The following is a 25,479-nucleotide window of genomic DNA, read 5'->3' on the forward strand; positions in this document are numbered from 1 at the left end:
AGTGCTGGTTTTGACTCTTTTTTGCTGCATTTCTTTTATCTCCCAGCACAGCTGACCATCCATCCCTGTTTGGGACGTGCTGCCACGCAAACAAGGAATTCTCTGGGAACAGGAGGAGCCAGTGTGGGGTCAGCAGCAAAAAAAGCCCTGTCAAGAGAACAAAAACCAGACAGGGACTGCTCTGGACATGCTCTCCCACCCAGGGAAGTGACAGACACTGAGCTGTTCCATTTTTCCACTGGGATAATTGGGATAGGCTCCCCTGGTCTGACATGAGCCTAAAAGCAAAGCCAAGCTCTGCTCTAGCCCCAGGAGCTGTCAGTCATTCCTTTAAAACCAGGGAAAACAAAAGGAAACACCTGCCCACAGAAATACTGGAATTAACATGTTCCATCACTCCAAGAAGTTGTGTTTATTTTACTCTCAAGCCTGGGTGCAAAGTTGGCAGTGGCAGCAAAAGACTGGTAAGTGCAGAGAGGCAGAAAGATGAATTAATCTTTAAAAAATTAAAATAAACCCCAAAAAAACAAATCCTAACTTAGAAAAATAAACCTCCATTTCTAGAGAAATTAAATAATGTTTTGGCTGATGTATAGAAGATTCAACATCGGCATCATGTGGAGGGCTGGAACGAGATGAGCTTCAAGGTTCCTTCCAAGCAAAACCATTCCATGATTCTGTGATCTTTTAATGAGCTCCTGTCAATTAGCAGAAGTTCACAGGGGCAGTGATTAATTGGCAGAGACTCCAGAGCACTGACTTCATTAATTAAAAATCATTAAGTCCATGGAAGGGAGGGACAACCACACTGTAACTTCACCTCCAGATGCAGGAGTGGGATTGAAAGCTGTGCTAAAAGAAAGGTTAAAGAGCTCTAAAGTCATATTCAGCAAAACCTCCTCCAGCACAAAATGCAGCTCAGACATTGGGAATTCTGCCTGAGGAACAGCACACATGGCCTGGGCACAGAGCTGGAGTTTTTCACTGCACTGTTCTTGTGGAGTGGGGAAAGAAAGGTTTCATTTCCTTGTGAATATCAAAGAAAAATCCCAGAATCATGGAATGGTTTGGGTGGGAAGGGACTTTGGAGATTATCCAGTTCCAGCCCTGACACCTTCCACCGTCCCAGGCTGCTCCAAGCCCTGCCCAGCCTGGCCTGGGACACTTCAGGGATGGGGCAGCCACAGTAAATCACATTTACTGATTTCTTGTGAGTCTGCTCTGGGAAATTCATTCCAGGGCCTTCCCAGCTTCACAGGGAGGAATTCCTTCCCAGTATCCCACCCAACCCTGCCCTAGTTCAGTTCAAACCCAGAAGAATCTCATGCTCCAGGTAAATATCCCAGAGCACAAAAAGGCTGCGGCTGAAGGAGACCCAGTCCCAGCTCACTCCCTGTGGATCCAGGCCCAGGAGGAATTTTGGGAACAGCCCCTGCACTCACAGGTTCTTCAGCCTCAGCACAACATCAGTGAGGCATCACTTGTTTGTTAAGAATAAGCCTCAGTTTTGGTGAAATCCAAGAGAGATTCCCTTACTTTATGACTCATGGAAGGATGTGATCAGATAAGAAGTTCAGATAAAAAAAGATCCAAAAAAACCTCAGAGAATTAAAACCCATGGACTCAAAGGGCTTTTTAAAACCTTGGAAAATGTGTTTCACATCAGAAAATCAGATTTCTAATGTGGATTTTGCCCTTTTTTCCTTGTTTAATACATCTTTGTTATATTTGGGTGGAGGTGGGCCAGCATTAACTCCAAATATCCCTGTGGCAGACACCTGCAAGAAACTTGTTCATCTGCTGGCTCCCAATAATTGGAAAAAAAAACCCAAAGCAATTCAATTTTTATAATTTTCTTTGGCTTTCATAAGTCCTCATCAGTGTCTCCACATCAGCACCACATCATTGTGTTTTAGGGTACAAAAGGTTCACTCCTGCTCTGCTCCAGCTCCTCTCACTGTCTGTGCCTGTCCTGAGGAGTTTGGCAGGAAACAGCTCCAAGTGCTCATCCCATGGGTGAGATCTGAGCCTGCCTGAGCTGGAAAATCCTGTGCACAGATAAGTCTGGGACACAGAGCTGCTTGGATTCCCACTTGGAAAGCAAATCCTCAGTGCTGCTTAATGCTGCCATTATCAAATGACTGCTTCAGATGCCAAGTTGAGGAGACAAGACGTGACTGAGGAGTTTTCTCTGGAAAAAACATCAGTCATCCTTTAATTAACACCCAGTCTCCCCTTATCTGCTCCAAAAATACATGGTCACATTTCCAGCTCAGGGTTCTCTGCATGAGAAACTGGAGGGACAGGACACAGAGAATGGTTTCACTCCAGGGTTACATGGGATTTTGGGAAGGAATTCCTCCCTGTGAGGGTGGGGAGGCCCTGGAATGGATTTCCCAGAGAAGCTGAGGCTGCCCCATCCCTGGAGGTGCCCAAGGCCAGGCTGGACAGGGCTTGGAGCAGCCTGGGACAGTGGAAGGTGTCAGGGCTGGAACTGGATGGGCTTTAAGGTCCTTTTCAACCCAAATCATTCCATGATTCTATGTCTTCAGAGCCATGAAGGCCCAAAGAATTGATTCATAAATGAAGTTCTGTGCAAGGAGGGCATTAAGGACCAGCTGCAGCATTCAGAATCTTCAGAACTTTAAAAATGGACAAGAACTCTGGAAAGCACAGGAAAAGAGTCTCAAAAGAACTGAACAGAGAAAACCTTTCCTTCTCTTACCACCCTGAAAGTGCAAGGGCAGTGTGTGAAAACTGAAGAGGAAAATAACACTGGGCCATCACATCCATCCTATGCAACCATTATAAAATAAACCATTACAAAATAAACCTTTATAAAATAAACCACTATAAAAGACATTTCCTCATGTTTTGTGCATAACACTTAATGGCTCTCCTGCTGCAAAAGTTTATCAGTGAGACTAAAAAAGCTCTTCCTGTGCTCTTTGTTCTGCACATGACACTGAACTGCACAAAGCTCATTGTTTTTAAGCCTAATTAGAATGTTCACAATTAAATAAATGCACTGCTGTGTTTGAAGTGAGAAGATGCTGCACTCCAGAACTCTCAGTAAGAACACAAGCATGCCAAAATTAACTGGATTTTAAAAAAACACATGGACTGAAGTCACGGTGTTCAGTCAACAAAAAACAGCCTTGTTGTACACCATTACTGGAACTGGGCTCAAAGCTTCTGAATCATTATTTTTCAGGGACAGAAAGGCAATAACACTCATTTTTAAATTATCACAATTACATGAAAGCCAGCAGAGAGCAAAGAGCGCCTTTACAGAAATCCATAAAGGCACCTTATTTCCCTAAATCCTGGAAATATCCACAGCTCAGTGTCAGACAAACCCAACTCTAAGCAGAGTTCAGTTGTGCTTTCCAGAGCCAAGATGACAGAGTGGAGCTGTCCTGAACACCTGGTGTTTGGTTTCAAGTCCTGAGCTGGGATCTCCACCCAGGTTTTACCTCTGCACACCTCAGAGTCACCTGGAATTCTGCCCCAGCTGATGAAAACCAAGGGCTGCTGTGACTTTGCCTCTCCCTGCACACCAGCCCTGTTATTCTCCACCTCTTCCTTTATTAATAATTGAATTTGTGCCACCCTGCAGGTGAAGTCACTTAGCAATTTCCTCCCATGCAAGGGCAAGGGCAGGTGGAGGGGGGTCACTGATCTGATCCTCAAAGCATTCATCAATCTCAGAGATTTTGAATGGATGAGTGTTCCAGAGGTCTGAGGGAAATCAGATCTGCAGACATTAATGGATTAGGTGTTTCTTCAGAATTTACATGCACATCAATGGGTCAAACATCACATTTGTCTGTGCAAATCTGTGCCAGACCAAGGCAGAAAAGGAATTACACAACCAACATCCTCCTGGCGCTGGCAGCTTTGCTCCTGGCATAGCTGACAGAGCAATACAAATTCTGGAATCACTGAAACTGAAAAAAACCTCCAGGATCAGAGTCCAAGCTCTGCCCAGTCCCCACCTTGTCCCCAGCCCAGGGCACTGAGTGCCACCTCCAGTCCTTCCTGGGACACCCCCAGGGATAGACACTGCAACCCTCCCTGGGCAGTTCCCATCCCTGACCCCCCTTTCCATGGGGAAATTCCTGCTGCTGTCCGACCTGAGCCTGCCCTGGCCCAGCCTGAGGCCGTTCCCTCTGCTCCTGTCCCTGTTCCCTGGAGCAGGGCCTGACCCCCTGGCCAGACTCTTGCATTGCCCAAGGTGTATCCTTTGAAGGCCTTTAATTAAATCCCTACTTTATTCCTTTAACTCTGTCCAGCCTCTGTTCTCAAGGCATCATTGGTTTCTCAAGACACCTGAGGGCTCTGAGGCCTCACACGCCCTCACACGACAAGGCCTTTAGGACATCAGGCCTAAACAACACCAGAATTGTGCTAAATTACCAGACCTAAGGAATTACAAGCATGCACACTAAGAGTACTGAGGATACATAAAATGTACATTAAAAAAAAGGCAAAATCTCCCCTTGGCCCCCCCGTACCTTCGGAGTTGAGGGTGATGAGGGTGACGTTGTTGCCGATGCTCTGGCTGCCCACCTGGCCGCTGTTGGACACCGAGTCGCTGGCCTCGGAGCCGCTCTCGCCGTCCTCGTTGTGGCTGTCGTCGTGCCCGGGCACCTTCACCACGATGGTGTTCTGCCGCCGGCCTGGCACCGCGCTGTGGGCAAGGAACACGGGTCACCTCCAGAGAACAGCCCTCAGCAGAGTGTCAGCAAGGAATATCCAAATTCCAGCGTCAGTTCAGCTCGTGGGCCTGCACGTCATTGTGAGGGCCAACACAGGTCACCTCAAGGGAACAGCCCCTCAGAATGAACATGAGCATGGAATATCCAAATTCCAGCATCAGTTCAGCTCGTGGGCCTGCACATCGCTGTGAGGGCCAACACAGGTCACTTCAGCCCCTCAGAAGGAGCATGAGCATGGAATATCCAAATTCCAGAGTTACTGAATTCAGCTCATGGCCCTGCACATTGCTGTGATGTCACCTCCAGAGAACAGCCCCTCAGCATAAATGTGAGCATGGAATATCCAAAGTCCAGAGTTACTGTATTCAGCTCGTGGCCCTGCACATCGTTGTGAGGGCCAAATAAATGTGTTGTATGAAATGGACTCCTTTAAACCACTCCTGTAGAACTATGCAGCAAAATTAAAAGTCACACTGTGGGCAAGAAACACAGGTCACCTGAAGAGAACTCTCAGAAGGAATGTGAGCATGGAATATCCAGATTCCAGCATCACTCAGTTCAGCTCGTGGCCCCACATGTCGTTGTGAGGGAATTAAAAGCACTAATTGACAAAATAAATGTGTTGGATAAAAGCAGTTCCTTTAAATCACTCTGCTCCTGTGGAACTGGGAGCTATCCAGCAGAATAAAAATCACACAGAATCACCAGGGGGAAAGAGACCTTAAAGATCATCGAGCCCAACCCATGCCCTAACAGCACCCAATTAAACCCTGGCACCCAGCGCCACATTCAGTCTCTTTTTAAACACATCCAGGGATGGTGACTCCATCACCTCCTCAGGCAGATGATTCCAGTACTTTATCACGCTTTCAGTAAAATACTTTTTCCTAACATCCAACCTAAATTTCCTTTTGTGCAGTTTAAGACTTTGGCCTTTGGGTCACACATAGCAGAAGGAATAAAAAAAAAAATCTTAGGTATCAACTTCCTACATCTGCCTCAATGGAAACGTCTAGGCCCCATCTGCAAAACAAAAGAAATATCCCAGTAATTTATAAAAATATATTAATTACGACCATTTTCCACCCAGAATCCCCAGGTCTGCTTGTTTAAAATTCACTTTAGATAGTCCAAGTTTTCCTTGGACTGCATATTCCTCCTTCAGCTGGTTAAATACAGGATTTTGGCCTGTTCCCAAGGGATTGTGCATCCATGTAAAAATCCACAGCTATAGGAAACCCTTGTTTAACTTAACACAGAGATAATCCCAGCAGGATGCTCAGATAATGCCATCAGGATGCCCAGATAATCCCAGCTCCTCCAGGATGCTCTCTCCCACCAAGAGGGAAGCAAGAGAACCTATCCAAGCCCAGGTTCAATCTTTCCCCCATTATTACCTCAAGGACTCCTCATTTTTCCCTTCAAATTGAAGGTGAAAAACTGGCCTTTGAGAGTGGCCCTGGCCAGGGAGGGAAGGAGGGAGGGTTCCAGGGAATGGCACTCACTTGCTGAGGATGTTCTCCAGGGAATCTGCTGCTCTGCTCAGAGGTTCCTCCTGCCCCACCATCTTGGCCACAATGGAGTTCTGCCGGTCGTTGTTGAGGATCACCGTGGTCTGAGGGACAACACTGCAAAAAAAAAAAATAATCACAGAGGGAACAGGAATGTAAAGGAGCAAAGATTATAAATAATCCATGAAGAGGGTTTTGGTTTGAGTAATCCAGGGAGGGTCTGGGCCTCGTCCCTCTCCCGGCACCGCTGACGCCGGCAATCCATCGAGGCTGACACCGGCACCACCTCGAGCACTCTGATTTCTCCAGAGGATGGATGGCCCCTATGGAATTATATAAAAGTCCACGACCCCTGGGGAAGCAAGAAGGAATTCATCAATTCAGGACACACAGGGGGAAGTGTGTAAATCACAGCTCCACCAAATTCTTTCTGGGAGAATCTGAGTGGTTGCAGAGGTGCTGTGGCCAATTTACATGGTAATGCATCAGTTTCAGTGGGATAATTCCTAGGAAAAGAGAATTTGAAAGTATTTATTGCAAAAGTGGACAATGAGCATGGTTAAAGGGCATGTGTTGTCCCCTAGGGTGGGGAGATGAGCAGCACAGGAAGCATCAGAGCAAACAGGACCAGACTGTAACTGAATAAAAACAAGACCAAACTACTTCTGGTGTGCATTTCACACATTAAAAAACCCAAAACCAAACACCAAAATCATTTCATGTGTGAGAAACCAGAAAAAGCTTCTCTTATCACTCCTGATGACAATGGAGAAGGAAAACTCAAGACAGGCTAAGTCTATACTGAAGTGCAAAAGGAAATATGAAACCAACCAACAACTGTCTCCACATGCAGATGGGCACCTGACCTGTTGGCAGGGAATATTCACATTACTGTCACACCACAGTCAATATTCCCAGGCGTGGATTTCAGACTTAAAACTGTTCCTGCTGTGCTCAGGGAGAACTGAGGGAGAGAAATGTTGGTTTAGTTCCCCTTTGCTCTCCCCACAGTAAACAGCTTGTTCTTGTATTCACTGCTCCAACGTCCCAAACGTGACTGGGGGTCATTTATTTTCCCCTGGCTAATTACTGAAACACAAATTAAGCCAATTTGGTGATAGCAAGTGCATTTCCTTCAGCTGCAGCAGGGCACACACTTGAACATTCTCGTGTCTGTGTAAGCCTCAAGTGCCAAATTATCCATCATCAAGGAAAGATAAGGCCCTGTCATGGAGCTGAGGATGAATGGATCCCAATTTTGGCACCAATAAAATGCTTGACCCCGGATTTTCTGGTTCCAGAAGCCCCAGGCTGCAATGCCCTGCCTCCCCCTGCCAGGGACTGCATGTGCTGCTGGGATTCCTCAGGGAACCCAGGGACCCCTGGCTGCAGAGCTGGGCAGGCTCTGGGAGATTTTGGCTTATCCCAGGCAAGGGCAGACTCTGCCAGAGCTCCTCGTGTGCACTTGGAGCTCAGATTTCAGAAAGGAAGAAAGAAATGGGGGCTTCTGTTGCTTTCCTGTCATTCGCTAGAGAATCAGGACTTAGGGCACTTCCAGTCACCTGTTCCAAGGGGAAAAACCCAGATATTTTTATTTTTTTAAAAAAGACAACTTCCATCTCTTTTCTCTGCACCAAATATTTTTAAAAAACCCCAAAGGCTTGATAAAAGAGGGAGATGTGGCAGTGCTGGCAGCTCCCAGGCCAGCAGCATCGTGTGTGTGCTCAATACATTTCCCAAATTATCCAAAGAGCTGCCCTGCAAGTTCTCACATCTCAGTTTAAAATGTTCAAGTATTTTACACTTCCTTTCAGACACTGTTCTTTATCAGCATCTCCCTTGCAATCACTTCTGAAGGCCTGTTTAAAATGTCACTTACCAAAGCTTCTTTTTAATGAAGACTCTGAATAATTAATTTCAACTGGAGAGATAAATGCAATAAAATTACATTTAGAAAGTCCTTAGCATTTTGCTCTTATTAAGTTTGTATCTGAAGAAAAAAATAAAAGCCTTAGCACTAAAAATTGGCATAAAATAAGGAATTGAGGGGGGTTGCTTTGTCTTAGGAATGTTCACTTTTATGGACTTGCTTGAAATTCTTCTTGATATGCAATCTGGACCTCCCCTGGAGCAGCTTGAGGCTGCTCCTCTCATCCTGTCCCTGCTCCCTGGGAGCAGAGCCCAATTCCCACCTGGCTGCACCCTCCTGGCAGGGACTTGTGGAGGGTGATAAAGAATTTGCTTCCCTGGGAGATGTTCCAGTCCCTGTTTTCAGATTTATTTAGAAATCTGATGAATAGACACAAAATAAAAAATGGAATTCTACATAAAATCAAAATATTGGGCCAAGCTGACAAAAATCCATTAAAATTCATTACAGCCAAGTGCATCCTTGGATTATTCCAATTCCTTTCTTCAATCTCTCCATCTCTTTCTGAAGATGAAAGAGCTTTAACCATTCCTTCTGTACTAAAACAGAGAGAACACAAAGGAGGAGGAGGAGGAGGAAAGCTTTGGATATTCCCTCAGACCCCAAGGGAAGCAATTTTGAGTGCTGCCAGTACTCAGGGGGAAGATGGAAAGAAAATATTCCAGGGGTCAGGGGGAGTTTCACAAACCCAGAGTGACTGCACAGGCCCCAGAACTTTCCATTTGTGCTCACATACTCCTTTCCCCACAAGCATTAGGACTTGGAGAGACTGGAGCAGCAATTTGCCTCTTCTTGGACACAACTCTCTAAAAAAAATTTAAATGCATGCAACCTGCAGATATTTGGGAATTTCTTAATGCAGTTCCCTGAATAATCTGTCAAATTACAGGTGAAAATAGTCCTAAAAAATAAACATGCCAACCAAAGATTGCATATTCAGCCTCTGATTTTTTTTTTAAATACAAAAGGCCAGTCTATATTTTGCATAAGGAAATTGCTGGCAAAGGTCATTTTCAGTATGGAAAATGTGTGAGTCAGATCTGATCATTCATCTTAAAGGCTGGGGTCCTATTGCCAATAACCTGCCAATCACCCAGAGTGCAGCCAGAGACAGAAAAGGACTTTTGGCAATGCCAGGACCATCCTCTCCTCTTCCCAGCTGAGCTTTCCATTTGGAGAGAGAGAAAAATCAGGCAGAAGGAATGAACTGACATTTCTCTCTTCCATAAGAATCAAAAGTGTTTCTCTAAAGAACTGAAAATGACTTGGAGTGAGATTTTCAGGCAGGCACATCCCTTTGTCCTCACTCCCATGGATCAGTTCATGGAGAAGCATTAATGGGAAGAGGAGCTGGAATTCCTGCTGGAAAACTCTGCAGCCTAAAGGAAAGCTAGGCTGGAAAAGAGCCCTTGACCTCTGGTATTTTCCAGTTTAAATTAAAATATAAATGTACAGTTCATGTGTGGAGGAGTATCACAATTATCTCTAGCAGGGAGAAAATCTAAATATAACAAATATTGTTGTACAAAGTGCTGTTTTCCTTATTTTATCCCTAGTTTATCTTTCACTAACACTCGTGTCCATCCTTAACAACAGCCCCTTTTTACATCTTTTCATCATTATTTAGGCAGATAATGTCCCAATGCTCCTTCCTCCTGATGGCCACCTGCTTCCTTTGCCTGCTGCTGACAGAGTTAAGGATCCCTATCCAAAAAGGAGAGGGAAAACCCACTCAGGATCTTCCACTGCAGCAAAGCCACCAACTGGCACAGAATCCATGAAATGGGTTTGGGTTGATGCCCCAAAATGAACAAACCTGTCCACAAGCACACTGTGCACAGGCACCTCAACAATTCAAATTTCAAGCTCCAAATTCGTGGCACAGGCAACTGCCAAAAAAGCAGCAGGGGCATCCATTATTTTCAGAGAGCTGAGGATTAAAACTTCTCTTTGGATTCTCGACATGCCCCAGAGCAGAGAGCCCAGGAACAGCCCAGGAACAGGACAAACCAAAGTCCACCAGGCAGGGCTGGAAAAACTCCTGGAGCTGAGAGGCCTGGGAGCAATTTATAATAAAAGATAAAGCAAATGCTGCTTGATCCAAACAATTTAAATACAGTCAATGTTGAATTTACAACTCAACTCAGTACAAATCAGAGATTTTCCAAATTACAAAAATCCATCTTTGACTACAGAGGACCCTCTGGTTGGCTGGAGGCAGAGATTAATTACCGGCTTTAAGATTAAATTAAATTTTTTAAAATTTAATTTTAATCCAATTTTTAAAGCTGTTAAACTCTCCTGGGGATTACTGTGCTCTGAGAAAAGCTGAACCCACCTGGGGAACCAAACTCCAATATGACACCACCCATTTCCAAGGAGCTCATCAACTCAAACCGTCCTATTCCCAAGCCAGGCTTCCTCCTCCAGGGATTTTCCACCACCTCGATGGGGACACAAATTATTTTAGATCTTGGTTTAAAAAAAATACAACAAAATTTTAAAATCTCTTATTTTGAACACAGCAGAAACTGTAAAAATTAAGTGTGGTGACACGGGATCCAAGGAACACTTTGCTTTTAATACACAAAACTAGGAAAAATAACTAAAAAGCAGGAAAAAAACCCCAAGGAAAATTAGAAAAAATATATATAATAAAAAAGGAATAAAGAGAAAATATATAATTTTTTAATAAAAAATGGGAAAAAACTTTTAAAATATTTTTTAAAAGGAAAAATGGAAAGAAACATGGGGGAAATGAAAACATGGGGGAAATGAAAACATGGGGGAAAAACCCATCCAGGCAACATGTGACATAACCAGGACTGAAAAGTGCTAGGAATTACATTAATTATCAGTCTTCTACTTTTGATTATGGCCAAGAAAAGGCCAGGTCATGCCATAACCAGCAGGTCAATACCACCCTTTTGGAAGATAAATGTACTCATAAAAATACAACAGCAGAGATATCTTGTTTTCAGCCAGTCTGGGAAGAAATTTACAGTTATTACCCTTCTTTGAGCCTTAACTTCCTGAGGCAGATAAGGAGCAGCACTGCAGCACATGGAGATTGTGCTCAGTGGGAAATGAGGCAGCTGCCCTGACCCTCAGCAAGTTCCAGGAGTGAAATTATTGATTAAAACAGAAATTCTGGATGTTTAGAAAACACAGTTTGAATCAGGAGGAAAGATTTGGAATCCTTCATTATGAAATTAGTTACTTGCAGATGGTTTTCCTGATTTTCTGACAAATTCTGGTATCAGCAGAAATCTGATTCAAGAACTAAATTAAAATTAGATTTAAGCATTAAAATCTTGGGGGTGGAGGAGGCAGTGCTATAAATTGGATTTCAAAATATTAATTACAGGAAATGAAGCCTCACTGATCACCAGGTAACAAATAAATACAATTATCAGGTTCCTGCAAACACCCCTGAATTCTTTCTGGGGGTTTGTAAATAATTCTCACCAGGTAATTCTGCTTTTCCAAGTTCCCAGCCAGCTCTGTGCCCTTGCCACCATCACAGACATTTTCCAGCCATTCCAAGGATGCTTGGAATAAAATTAGGGATTAAATCTCAAATTTCCAGATCCCCTGAGGGCACCCTAAAGAAATCCTGCTCTTCCCTTGGTATGAAAAACACAATTTCAGGAGTTATTGGGAGCAGATTTCCTGCTCATGGAACAAAGAGATGGAGCTCGAGATATGCAAAAATGTACAGTTCCTAAAAAAAGGGGGGAAATGCTGTTTGGAAAGACATTCCAAGGGGTTTTAGGGGTTTTTAGGGGTGGAAATGCAGCAGAGTTAAGGGGCAGCTGCTGCCAAGGAAAGCAGATGGAACAGGGGCTCCAACCTCAGCGAGATCTGGGAGAGGTTCTGGAGCCACAAAGGGTGGAAAAGACCTCCAGAATCAGCAATTTCAACCTTTTAGGGTGGTTCATCCTTGGGAATCCTTCTATTGCTCCTTTCCATCCTGCTTCAAGTAAAACTGAGGCCCTTCAAACCCATTGAAAGAAATAAATTATTTATTTTTCAAACGCGAGTGTTTTAAATTACTCTAAATTTCAATTATTATATGATTTGCCAAAAACAAGACTGGTAGCTTTTGCAATACTTAAAAACAGAATTACTGATGTTTTAAACTGCTCTAAACTGGTACACAAATTATCCTGGGACACCCCTAAATCCCTGTCATTTCCAAACCTTGTCCCTTTAATCACTAATTAATTACCTGCTCTCCATTCATTGTCTGGCACTGGCAGAATTAACTCCCCGACCTACAGGAAAAGTTTCCAAGGTCTGCTTTTACTGCTGAATTTTCAAATTCCCAGTGACTGAACCATTCAAAATATTTAAATTCTAGAACTCAAATGGATAAATAAGGCTTTTCTGCCCCCTTCTGTTTATTGTCTGCTCAATAAATTAAATATATCGTGTGTAACACAGGCTTTCCCAACCCAGTGCTCTGCTTCACACTGATAAAGATTTGTAGAGTTTCACTGAACATGATCCCATTTTGCAACATCCACAAAGTAAAAAAATGCCAACTTTTATTAAATATAATAATTTTTTAATTGTTTCTTTAGGCAGAAAGCAAAGATGAGCCCTACAAAGGCCTGAACCAAATTCTACTGTATATTATTATGTAGTAATAATAATATTACTATATTTAGTGTGATATATTCAATAATAATAATAATGATAATAATAATACTGGCTGTGCTCATAGAGCCATGGAATTCAATGTTTTGCCTTCCCTGAAATTCATCTCATTGATGGGATTTGGCAAGCTTAACCCACATTTTAATATGTTATAATTGATTTTAAATGTTCTTAGACAGTAATTAGAGTGGTAAATGTCCCCCTAATCTGTGTCTAAACCCAAATCCTGTTTGATTCCCATGTATTCCTCTTTTTTTCCCTTCCCAGAAACCCTTACAATGAAAGGATGTTGATTTTGAATGGAACCAAAAGGATTCCCTGAGGTCTCTGACCCAAAGTAAAGGTCTCAGCTGAATGGCAATAAATAAACTCTTTATCCACACATGGCCAAGAGTGAACAGCAATCCTGCAAACCTCCCAAAATAAAGGGTTTCACATTTATCCTAAGCTAAGTTAACAGGGAAAATGCCCAATTTCCTAGCAAATAAAGTAAAATATCAAACCTGGTAACACATCTGAAACCTGAAGGAGCTTTATTGCCTAAAATCTGATTTTCAGTGTAAATTCCCTTTAAGAATTCAAAATCACCTCTTTGTAAAAGTTCATTTTGGTGGTTTAAGCCTGACAGGCACATTTGAAACAGCAGCAGTGCAATTACAAAGATCCAAACCACACTTTTTCCATCCTTTTCTCAGCCCTAAATCATCAGCTGCTACTTGCTCAGCTCTCAGTTGAATTATTGGACTCTCAGAAATGATATTTCATCAGAAACCATTAACTTTAGAAAAACTGCAGTGGGGGAGAAGGAATCCACAGTTCAAATCTTGGTCAGTCTGAAAAGTTGTATAAATGAATTCCACCCCATCCATGCAGGAATTACTGAACTCTGTAAAACCCAGCTGAAGGGATGATGGTAAATTGTTGGTTTCATTCCATAACTGACCTTTCCCTCTCCCCTGAAATGCTGCAAGTCAGACACTGCCTCCAATTCATCAACAAATTCCTGGGCCCTTGGCTCCCCAAAATCCGAGTGCAACACTCCTGGAATGAGAAATTCCACAAGAACTCTGCTGTGGGAGCTGATTCGTGCAAGAGGCCACTTCCTCCTAATCCTGGGGGAATTTGGAATTCATAAATATTCCAGCCCTTATTTCCAATAATCAACCTATTTTCAATAATCAACTGGTGTTGATAAACCAAACAGATCACAGAAATCTTCTCCATGAAATCCATGTGGCCAGGAAAGCAAAATAAAATTAAACCTCAAGAGGTTGAGGCTGACAAGTTTTGTTGACAAATTAGGAGATTTTGGAAAGCACTGTCGTGTTTTCCAAGGAATTAAAAATGTCAAGTTTTGGGAGGCTTTTTCTTTTTTCATTCCACAGCCAAAGAAACAACAGAACTCTGGATAAAGAAAGAGGAACTGACAGATAATCTAATAATGTCTTTATTTCATTTGTTCTGTTTATAAACTCAATTTTTGAATGCAGGACAGAACTGTAATTTTCAGAGAAACTTCTCTACTGCACCTCAAGAAGGAATTTGGGTTTTTCAGCACATATCCCAAGGCACAACAATTCCTGCAGGCTGAAACTCTGCTCAGTGCTGGCATGAGGGTGACAAACACTGACTTCCCTCATGTACAAAACCACACAAAACACAATTCACAAACTCAACCTGAAAATAAAGCGTTCATACACAAATGATGTGTGGAAACCCCTTGACCTCTTTACCAGAACTGAAAACAGGGGACTCCAAAGGCTGGAAAAGCAACAATTTTGTGGCCCAATCCACAAAATTATGAAAAAACATTCAAATTCTCACCCCCTAAACTGAAATTTCACTTTACCAAATTATTTTACTCAAAAATATCAAAATTTTATTTCCACTTCTGTACTCTTTAAAAATCTTGTGATTCCAAGCAGAATTTTTTTAATTCATGAGATGTTAATGATGATTTTCTCACTGTCAATATTGACTCTGTTTCCCCACTGGGAGTGTAACCAAAATGAACGTGGTGAGAACAGATCCCAAACAATTGTGCCATTCTCCTGCAGCCCCTTCCTCCTCAATCCTCCAAGAAAACAGCCCCAGAATTCCACCTGGGAGAATCCCAGAACTCAAATATTCTAAAGAATTGTTGGTAATTATTTATGGAATTCCAAACAAACATTTGCTCCTGTGCCAGAGCCTGCTGACAGACAGGGAAAGGTTGGGAATTCCTCCATCCCAACAAGGACAAAAGTCCAGCTGTGATCTTGTCCAGGCCTCTCAAAATTCACTTTTTGCACATTTGCTGCTGGGTGGGGCCCCAGGAAAAGCCAAGGATAAATAAAGGAGAAATAAACCTGGATTGCTGCAGAATTCCTGCAAACCTGGGCAACTCCAAAGCTTCTCCAAATCAAACCCTGACAGCTCACCCCAAATTTCTGAATCTGTATCTGACTCCCTCTTAGCCCCAGGCACTGCTGGGCTGTCTCCAGGGCTGAATCTGCTGCCAGGGAAATGTTTTTCCAGGCTGATTCATGGACCTGCACCTTGAAAAGAAACCCTTCACGCTGCCTGATCCTCTGCTCCTCAATCCATGCTTTGTTCCCAAACAAATCAATTAAAATCTTCCTGCAAATTCAGGGTCTTCAGAAGCAATTCCAAGAAGGAACAATTAGCTCTTAAATTGAGTTAAAACCAGCAAAAATCCTGAAGGTTCCCAATGTTAATTTATTTATCACTGAGCGAAATAAAAGGATATAAAGTGGTTTACATCCCCTAATGAGTTATAATATCAACTGCAGTGAACACAGGGAAGAGACTCAGCAGCCATTGCTCACTGATAAGGGCTGAGGAATTATTATTTCTTCTAAAAGTCTGGATTAGCATAGTGGGATAGTTTATTATAATCAGTAAAAATCCTCCTGATAAAAACACAATTAGGTTGGCCAAGGGGTTTGTAACTCACAGAAAGGATAAATATATAGATATATATAAATTTAAAAAACAGAATTCTGGCTATTTTAGGGTTTATACACCAATACCTTGATTATATTTCTTTAGGTTTCTTTGTTTTCCCAAAGGTTTTATGGAGAAGCAAAAGTATTTTTGCTAAATCTAGAACAGTCCCCCTACAATTCATTCCACACCACATTCTCTGCTTTACAACCTCATTTAAGATCACCTCAGCTCTCAATTTTGCATTATTTGACCCCAAACCCACTTGTAAACAAGGAAACAATGAGCAGAAACACAGCTCTGGAATTTGGGGGCTGTGGAGCCAGGGGGCTTTGCCAAATGGCACATTGCAAAGTGGGTGGACAAGTCTTGTTCTCCAAATTCAATTAAATTTTTCTGCTGATTAAATTCAATGGTAAAACAAACATTGCAGTGATCCACACCTACAAAAACACAGCAAATTCAAACATCCCATCTGGTACCAAACTGCATCTGAGGATTAATTAGCCACATTAATTAGCCAATGTTCAACCCCCAACAAGTTTTGTTCAAGGACACCAGGATGGATTTTGGCTCATTAATTGAGTGCAATTAATCTACAGTTCCATTTACCACTGTCCCACTCTCATTAAAGACAAAAATATAAATGTTTTTATCTCTATACTTGTTGTCAATTACCCACAAATACATATGGAACAGAACCACATGTTTGTGGTCTGTTTTTTAACTGCAGCAAAAACAATAGGTGCAGGAAAACACCTGAGCTCCATTTACCTCTGGATTTTCTCCATTTACATCTGAACACCTCCAGCCTGGCCTTGGGCAATTCCAGGGGTGTCAAAGCACATACCATGATGTATGTGGAAAAGCAACAATTCTGTGGCCCAATCCACCAAATTATGAAAAACCATTCAAATTGTCACCCCTCAAACAGAAATTTCACTTCACCAAATTATTTTACTCAAAAACATCCAAATTTTACTTCCACTTCTTCTGTAGCTTTAAAAATCTTGTGATTCCAAACAGAATTTTAAAATTTGATTATATACAGAGTCTCAGCACACAATTCCAAGAGGCTTCATGCATTCCCCATCCACAGTAACACCATTCCTCACCAGAAGGCTTCAGGTACCTACCCACACAGAGTAACACCCTGCCACTTCAGAAGGCTGCAAGGATCTGCTCCTCTTGTCCTTGAGCCCTCCCTTTTATCCCCTGATGTCCATGCCTGCACCTGTGTGCCCTCTGTCCCCTCCTGTTCATGCCCTGCCCCTGGGTGCCCTCTGCTCCCTGGTGCTTTATCAGCACCCCTGGGCACTCCATGGCTCGTTGCTCTCAGTGCTGCTCTCCTGCTCCTCACACTGTGCCCAGTTAGGGCTGGGGCTGTGCCAGCCCCACTCCAATCACCACAAACTCAGTGCCTACACAAGGGGCAGCCACAGCTTCTCTGGGAATCTGTGCCAGGGCCTCCCATCCTCCCAGGGAACAATTCCTTCCCACTGTCCCAGCTAGCCCTGCCCTCTGGCAGTGGGAGCCATTTCCTGGGTCCTGTCCCTCCAGCTCGTGTCCAAAGTCCTTCTCCATCTTTCCTGCAGCTCTTTCAGGTCCTGGAAGGCCACAGTGAGGTCACCCCAAAGCTTCTCCTGTCCAGGTGAACAATCCCAGCTCTGTCAGCCTTTCTGCTCCATCCTCTGCTCATCCTCCATCCTCTGGGCTCTGTCCAGCAGCTCCAGGTCCCTCCTGTGCTGGGGCAGCTCTGCAGGTGGGGTCTCACCTGAGGGGCAGAATCAAGGCCAGGCCCCCACCCAGCAGCACCCCCAGCTCATGGATTCCCACAGGCCCAATTCTCAGCCAGGATCCCGAGGTATTTACTGGATTTATTCCCATTTTTTTCCAAGAGCTGCTCTCCTGGCAGTGCAGCACCATCTTCCCTGAATGCCTTTAATAACCACCACCTTTGGTTACAGCAGCAAACCCAGCATGAGTTTGGTGGCAGAAGGAGGAGAAGGAGGCTGGAGAATCCCATTCCTGTGGAGAATCTGAAAAATCCTTATCCCAAACTTATGGGAAGCTCTGCCTCCTGTGATGGATGGGGAAGAGGGAAGGATACAGAGCTGGTACAATGGAACAGCCTTTAATTGGAAACAATCAGCAAGTGATAAAGGGATTTATGGATGAAAGACAGGGAATTCAGGGAAACATTCTGTCCCTGTGCAAATGGAATGTCCCCAGTGCCAAATTCAACACATCCAGCTCTGTTTTCTCTCAAGTCCCACAGGCCACAGTCTGCTCCAGAACAAAAAGCCCTCAGTGCTCTCCTGGCATCACACCTCTGATAATGTGCAACTTCAGACCAACAGCAACAAATATTTGGGGCAGAGAATCCTGCTTTCTTCAAGACTTCTATCTAAATGATGGTGTCAGACCAGCTGAGGAGCTGTCAGCAAAAATCTGTAACCCAAACCAAAAGTTGAAGTACAATCAACAGCCAGGACAGATTTCTGATGGTTGCAGAGATTTAAAACCAAACCAAACCAAACCAGGCAGCTCAAGTCTGACAAATTCCTTCAGAAACTCAAAATAGTACAATTTACAGAGGAAAGCATTCACTGAGCATGAATTAATAGAGTCCCAAAGGGGCCGTGGGTTCCTGAAAAGGTTTCTGAAGCCTTTTGTGCACAAACCACAGCAAAAAGTTCAGCTCGTGCACAAGAACTTGGTGATCTCTAAATTAACGACAGGAACATTCAGCCAAGATTGCAAGAAGGTCTTGAAGAAACAATTATTGAGAAAAGAGTATTTAGCAAAAGCCCTGGTGTAAAACTCTGGTTGCTCCCTCTGTGATCCAAGTCCTTATTGTATGTACTTTGTTTCTGTTATTACACAGCTCAGCCATAATTAATCTTTTCAGTGTATGAAGCCCTCAAAAGCAGAGGTAAAAGCAGACACAGCACCTGCTTAAAAGAAAAACTAAATGCCTGCACACCTTTGTAATGGAGAGTAAAAAGTAGTTATTCAGAGCAGTATGAAGTGTGTTCCAGCTATAAAAAAATTAAAAAGAAGGAAGAAGTGTTGGAGAAAAGAGTCTTTTGTTAAGCAGATTTCTCTGGCTGGGATCACCTCGATGATAAGATGACAGACACATCAAGATTTAGGTATTTAAAACCACATTAGGGGAGTGAGACACAAAGGGACTGCAGGTCAAGCCTGCTCTTTCAGCTAAGTACATTACATTATTCAACAGATTTTCCATCTCCAGCTTCTAACTCCAAAAAAAGCAGAGATATTTTTCTAGCAGGATTCTTTAGCAAACAAGTTCATAAAACACAGTCCATTGTACTTCTGGTGAAGAGAAGTAAAATGAGAAGCAATTAGAATGATGATGAACTCATTAAGTCAAAACAGCTATAAATAAAAGCAGAGCAAGTCTCAAAAACCTGTCTGAAAAGAGCTGCTGAGGCTTTTCCAGGGGATGGATGAAGGAGTCTGGTTTAAGTCAGGATGAAATGTGGGAAGAGCTGCAAACTGTCCCTGGATCAGCATCTGCTTCTGAGTAACATCACAAAACTGCTACAAAAATTACCTTCAAGAAGATAAATGAACTCTACCTCCACCAGCAGCCTCTTGCCAGCTGCACACGGAGCAGGAATGGCCAGCTCCTGGATTTGGGGGGTTTTAGGGCAGTGGGCAGTGCTGTGTCCTTACCATCGGACTTTATTGCAGGTCTGGGTGGCGCCCAGCGGGGACCCGGCCACCATGGGCACCTGGATGGGGCTGTGCTGCTTGTTCATGACCAGGTCCAGCTTCTCCTCCAGGGATTTGCAGGTGGCCTCCAGGGCCAGCAGCTTGGCCTCGATGCTGTCCAGCCTCAGGCATATGGTCTGGTTGATGGAGTACAGGAACGACTGCGGAGGGAGGAGAAGAACCCGCATTGAGCGCTCCGAGTTCATCCCCACTCCTGAGGAAGCTCCAGACAAACGTGACTGGGAAGCAATCCTAAAGGAACTCACAGCCTGTCTAGTGACAAAATCCACCCCTGATGACATCCAGGAGCGTTTCAGCAGGCTCACATTCTTCCAGATCTTTATTTGGGAGCCAAAAGAAGCCCAGCCAAAGCCATTTTCACCTAAGCACTTTGTCAGGATGATTTCATCCGCTGCAAAATCATTTCTAATGACTTGCCAAAGCCTTGCAGCCCACATGTGAAAACAAAAGGATTATAAATCTCTGGATGCATCCTCCTGGATAAAGTTAGTAAGTTTTTTTCCTGCCCAAACAGATAAATTGCAGTGGAAATTGTATCAACACAAAAAATCTCAGGGACAATTAATGCCACTCACTTCAGCTTCCTGCTGAACAGCAAATCAAGAAAAGCAAATAAATAAAATCTGTTTTGCTAAGCAATCTTTTTGAAAAGAAAACATATTCCACTTGGGTTCTCCTGGGAAAACAGGCCATTAGAGGGAAGAGCTGCACTCTGTGTGCTTTGCAAACAGCAGCTGTGCCATCTTGTGGCCCTGCAGTCACTGAGCTCCCCAAACCCTTCCTTCACACAGCTCCAGCTCCTGGGATCACCCCAAAAATACAGAATTACACAGGACAGTGTCTGTGGCACTGAAATACACATCAGGTACTCACATTCCAGGGCAAAAACCAACCCTAAATCACAGCAGGGTGACTTCTGAGCTCCTGAGCCAGAATTAAATATAAATTATCTATCAGGAGAATGCTGTAAGCTTCAAATAATAACTTCAAACATGCTGAAAGTATCTACAAATTGTAACACAAATACATCCTCAAGTTAATCTCCTTTTGGTCAACTTCATTTACTTTATCAAAAAATGTCCCAATACTGAAGTTTTGGGGCAGTGGAATTAATTCTGGTGATATTTTAGATTATATCTGAAATTCTTGCTACTAATTCTACACTGGAAAATTAGACAATTATCCAGATTTTTAAATTTGTGCCCAAAAATGCAGAAGTATCTACCAGAATAATTCCAGTATTAGATATAAAGTTTATTTTACATTCTTGTAATAACTTCCCCTAAACTGAATTATCATTAAAATGAAACCCAGGAAAGAGCATGAAATAACCTTAATGGAGGGATCCTGGCAGTTGATTTCTATCCTCTGACGTTTCAGGGCAGGTTCCACATCATCATCTGCTACCTCATGGTTCTCCAACACAACTGCAAAGGAAAACAAAAAGTTTTTTGCATTGCCAGAGTTTAGAGCCTGAGAGGACAGAGCTCAAATTAAAAACACAAAAGCCTGTAAATTTAATTAGAATATTTAATGTGTTCTTTGACACTTGCTTGGGGTTTCTCTCAAATCTCTGACAGTGGTGATGGGACCAGGTTTGAGTTCCTCTACCAAGCAAAGACTTTTGAAGGACTGGCAGGTCCCAGCTTCTCCTCCAGCTCTTTTGGACCTTTTCTGAGTAACTTTTCCATTTTGTATCAGAAAAGCAGTTTTTTGGCCTGTGTCTCTCATTTCCATTACTGCTCTTGCTTGCAATAGCCACAGAGGACCAACATCTCAATAGATTTTCACTCAGGAAGTCAATTTCTAAGCAAGTGATATCCAAATATTTGCTTTCAGAAGTGTTTTTCAATTTGACTGTCCAAAGAATTTTAATAATGGATGAGACAAAGTGTCTTACACATAAAACAATTCCTAATGGATGGGGAACAGTTCCCATTGGAGGAAAAGCCTAAACCATGGAGAAAAACAAGACTGCAGGAATATTTCATTGGTTTTGGGGTTAGTCTATCCTTGCACAAAAAACAAGCAGGCAATAAAGCCTTTAAGAGAAAAGTGAAATAAATAAAATAATCTGATCTAAAGGGTTTGGAGATACACAAGTGAAGCTCTGGAAATCATGGGACATGGGCTTCAAAAGCACCTTTTGGAATAAAACCCTGGTTTGTATTTTAAAGAAAAGCTCAGCAGTGATTTCCAGTTCATGGGCACTGCTGGGAATCTCTTCCTACCTGGATTATCAGGAGTCAGGTCCTCCACAGCAATCTGAACCACATCAGCCAAATCCTGCTCTGACATCATTCAGAACCTGCAGCAAAACCCCTCAGGCACCACTGCAGCTCCCCAGGGCAGAGCTGGCCCAGGCATGCACTCCTGCAAAACAGCAGCAAGGACAGGGTTAATATTTGTGAAACAGTTCAGACAGCATCAACACCTTCAGTTTTTCATTCTCCTTTGATTAAGAGATTCAGTTTTCAGAGAAATGACCAAGCTACAAAGGGATTATGCAGTGGCATCCACAGCTCAGCTCCTGCAGGAGGAACCTCCCTGCCCCAGGGCTGAGGCAGGAGCTGAAGCTTTCCTCCTTCATCACTGCACATTCCCAGAGACAAGGAGAACTTGCAGGTTCACACTCACAGAGCTCACAAGCTCCAATCCACACCAGATTTGCAAGAACTGCAAATTCTGAATCTTCCTAAACTCAGTGAGAACCAGGAGTTTCCTCACATCTTGTTACAACTAAAATAAAACTTGACTTTTTTCTTCAAGATGAACTTGCCTGGTTTTTCTACAGCTCAGCTCTGATGAAACCTTTTTCAGGATATGGTCCTGATTTTAAAGTCAAAATATTTCTCAGCCTTGCTCCCCTGGAATTCTCAGTCCAGGTTATTTATTAGTGTTTTAAGAGAAACCTTCAACCTGTAAAACTGAAATAAAATCACTGCAATCTCTCCTAGCTGTGCCTTCTCCCATTTTACAAAGGGCTGGACAAAGAATACCAAGAGATCAGTGGATTTTTTTTTCCTTTTTTAACCTGGGGTAAAAAACACTGGAGAGATAAATGGAGATTTACTGATGGAAATGATAATTCATCCATTAACATGGACATAGAATCAAATCCAGCTATGCACAATGATTTTCCTCTTCCACTTGAGCCCAAGAAATCCATCAGGCCAGACGTGGAGAGGATAAATTTTTAGGAGAGCAACACAATCTAGGGAAGGATTCTGAGGAAGCTTCCCCACATCCCCAAACTGTTTACCCAAAATACCAGCACTGCCAGCACTGAGTCACTTGAAATTCTGCTCATGGTGAAAGACTTTTGGGCCAGCACAGAGGGTGGCAGCGAGCCCAAAATCCCTGGCAGTCCTTCTGTGCTTGTGCATGCCATTTTGGCAAGTGGAATTTGCCATTTCTGAGAAGTCCTGGTGCCCGGCCAGGCTGAGCAGAACAAAGCAGCTGTGCTGTTCCATCCTGTCACACACGGCCTGCACCAGGAGAGCCCTGCCCTCGCCTTCAGGGGACACATCCACCACTGCAAGCACTAAAAAAGGCCAAATTAGAACAAATTAGAACTGTTAAAAAGCTCCTTATTTACAGGAGTCACTGTGATTCGCTTGGTTATCACAGGACTCACTGATGCCGCACGTGTTGAAATGAAACCTCTCATAGCAACAAATTTCTCCTCTGAAGGAATTGCAAGAATTGTATTGCAATTAAACTGTAATAATGTATAAATCCACTTTAAAAGTTCACATATTTAGCACAAAAAATCCTGAGTTTGAAGGGATCATCTAGCTCCTGGCCCTGAACAACTCAAGATCCAACTACACGCCTTCAAAATGAAATTTAAAAATCACTAAATTCAATTTTTCTTCAAATTATTTCCTGTTTCCAACACCCACTGTCCACCTCTCAGGGGCCATAAGCTGAAAGTGTTCAACTTCACCTCAGGAATATCCAAATATTCTGTCCCAGAGCCTTGAAACAAGGGCACAACCACAACTGGCAGAGCAGCTACAACACACACAGAGAAATGTGTGTTCATAACATCAGTATTTACTTCAATTTAAATGAATTTTATTCCAATCTCACTAAGTCAGACAGCTTGGAAGAAATCAGCCACAATTCTGCCTTTTCAAAGTCAGGACAAAATTCCCTTCTGCTGCCATCCTGGATCAAAACTTGAAGGGGAAAACAAATAAATACAAACAAAATAACAAATAAATTTGTTATGAACCCTGGGGATTAGGAAAGCCCAAGGAAGCTGCAGCCACTGCAGTTCTCACACCTTGAATAAAGAGTTCCTCTCCCAATTTCACCATTTCCAACAGTAAATTTTACTGGTGGGTTGACCTTGCTTTAGAACCAAAGGGAAAAGCCTGATCAAATCTAACAGGATGAAAGTTAGAGGAGTTTATCAGCTTCAAAAAGCTTCAGTCGACAAATTCAGAGTAACTTTGCCATTCTGGTTTCCATGTACTTTACTCTGAAGTATTTACCAGTTTTCCTCACGTAAAATACTCTTTTTTCTTGAAATTTCCTCTATATTCCCCCTTTTTTCCATCTCCTGTCTGAAACTCTAGTCCCCATTAAATCTAAATTAAGTGTATGTACATTGGCATCAGGCCACCAGTGCTGAACTATTCCCAGGAACAAATTTTCAGTTATAAAAAAGAAATATTAACAGAAAGCCAGGAAGCTGGGGATAAACCACAGCAGGGCCAAGGAACGTGCCCACCTCTCCTCCCCAGGCAGCACATGGAAGTTGGATCAACACAGGAATATTTTATGGTCACCTTGCCCCTGTCTGGGAGAGGGGATGGGGAGGAAGGTTCTACCAGGCAGTGGAAAATATTCCATTAAAGGAGTTCCTGGCCAACCAGGCTCACACCAATTCCAGCCCAGGGCTTTTGGGGGATCTGTGCTGCACTTCTGGATTCTCCCAGAGAATTTCAGGAGCTCCTCCAACTCTAAAAGTGAGGAACAGTTTATGGTGTGTCCTGGAGGGATTTCCTCCCCCCTCCACTCCCAATTCCCTGGGTGCCTCCAAAGGGGTCAGCCTGGATCCATGAGGTTCCACAGAGCCCTTGGGTCACAACAACCCCTGGAGCTCCGGGCTGGCAAGCTGGGAAGGGACAGGGGCCGAACAGGAGCCCAGGTGTGCCAGGTGGGCAAGAAGCCACCTGGCATGGCCACAGCCCCAGGTCAGGGACTGTCCCCTGTGCTGGGCATGGCTGAGGCCACACCTGGGGCTCTGGTCAGGTTTGGGCCCCTCCAAGACAGACCTGGAGGGGCTGGAGCGTGTCCAGGGAAGGGAAGGGAGCTGGGAAAGGAATGGAGAATCCTGAGGGATCCAGGGGCTGGAGAATCCTGAGGGAGCTGGGAAGGGGCTGGAGAATCCTGAGGGAGCTGAGGGGGCTCAGCCTGGAGCAAAGGAGGCTCAGGGGGCCCTCCTGCCTCTGCACAGCTCCTGCCAGGGAACAGGGACAGGGAACAGGGACAGGAGCAGAGGGAACGGCCTCAGGCTGGGCCAGGGCAGGCTCAGGTCGGACAGCAGCAGGAATTTCCCCATGGAAAGGGGGGTCAGGGATGGGAACTGCCCAGGGAGGGTCGCAGTGCCCATCCCTGGAGGTGTCCCAGCAATTCCTGAGGTGGCACTCAGTGCTCTGGGCTGGGACAAGGTGGGGATGGGGCACAGGTGGGTGATGCCAGAGCTCCTTCCACCCTCAACAACCAATTCTGTGAAATCCCAGGTTCCCCAAACATTTTAACCCCTCAGAGCTCTTACAGCCCATTACCAGAGCAGTTCTTCCACTGCCCCCCCTTTCCCCACTCCACTTTGTTCCTCTGGTCCAATAATCCCAGCAGACACCTACTGGATAAATGAAACTACAACTAAAAATTATCTCATTTTCCCTTAAAAATGGGAGCAAAAAGCCTT

The 25,479-nt window shown here is 43.7% G+C and overlaps 1 protein-coding gene across 3 annotated transcripts in view; it reads right to left on the bottom strand.

The window, feature by feature from the left end:
* BANP (BTG3 associated nuclear protein) overlaps window positions 1–25,479 on the bottom strand; it is a 110,067-nt gene that overhangs the window by 77,418 nt on the left and 7,170 nt on the right. For all 3 annotated transcript variants that reach the window (XM_030956306.1, XM_030956307.1, XM_030956305.1), the window contains exons 2-6: window positions 21,767–21,908; window positions 20,868–20,962; window positions 19,476–19,675; window positions 6,227–6,349; window positions 4,518–4,693 (exon numbers count right to left, since the gene is read on the bottom strand). In XM_030956306.1, the coding sequence (XP_030812166.1) occupies window positions 4,518–4,693; window positions 6,227–6,349; window positions 19,476–19,675; window positions 20,868–20,962; window positions 21,767–21,836 (664 nt within the window). In that variant the 5' untranslated portion in view covers window positions 21,837–21,908. The remainder of the gene's footprint in view (window positions 1–4,517; window positions 4,694–6,226; window positions 6,350–19,475; window positions 19,676–20,867; window positions 20,963–21,766; window positions 21,909–25,479) is intronic.

The sequence above is a fragment of the Camarhynchus parvulus genome, chromosome 11, assembly GCF_901933205.1.
Source record: "Camarhynchus parvulus chromosome 11, STF_HiC, whole genome shotgun sequence".
NCBI lineage: Eukaryota > Metazoa > Chordata > Aves > Passeriformes > Thraupidae > Camarhynchus > Camarhynchus parvulus.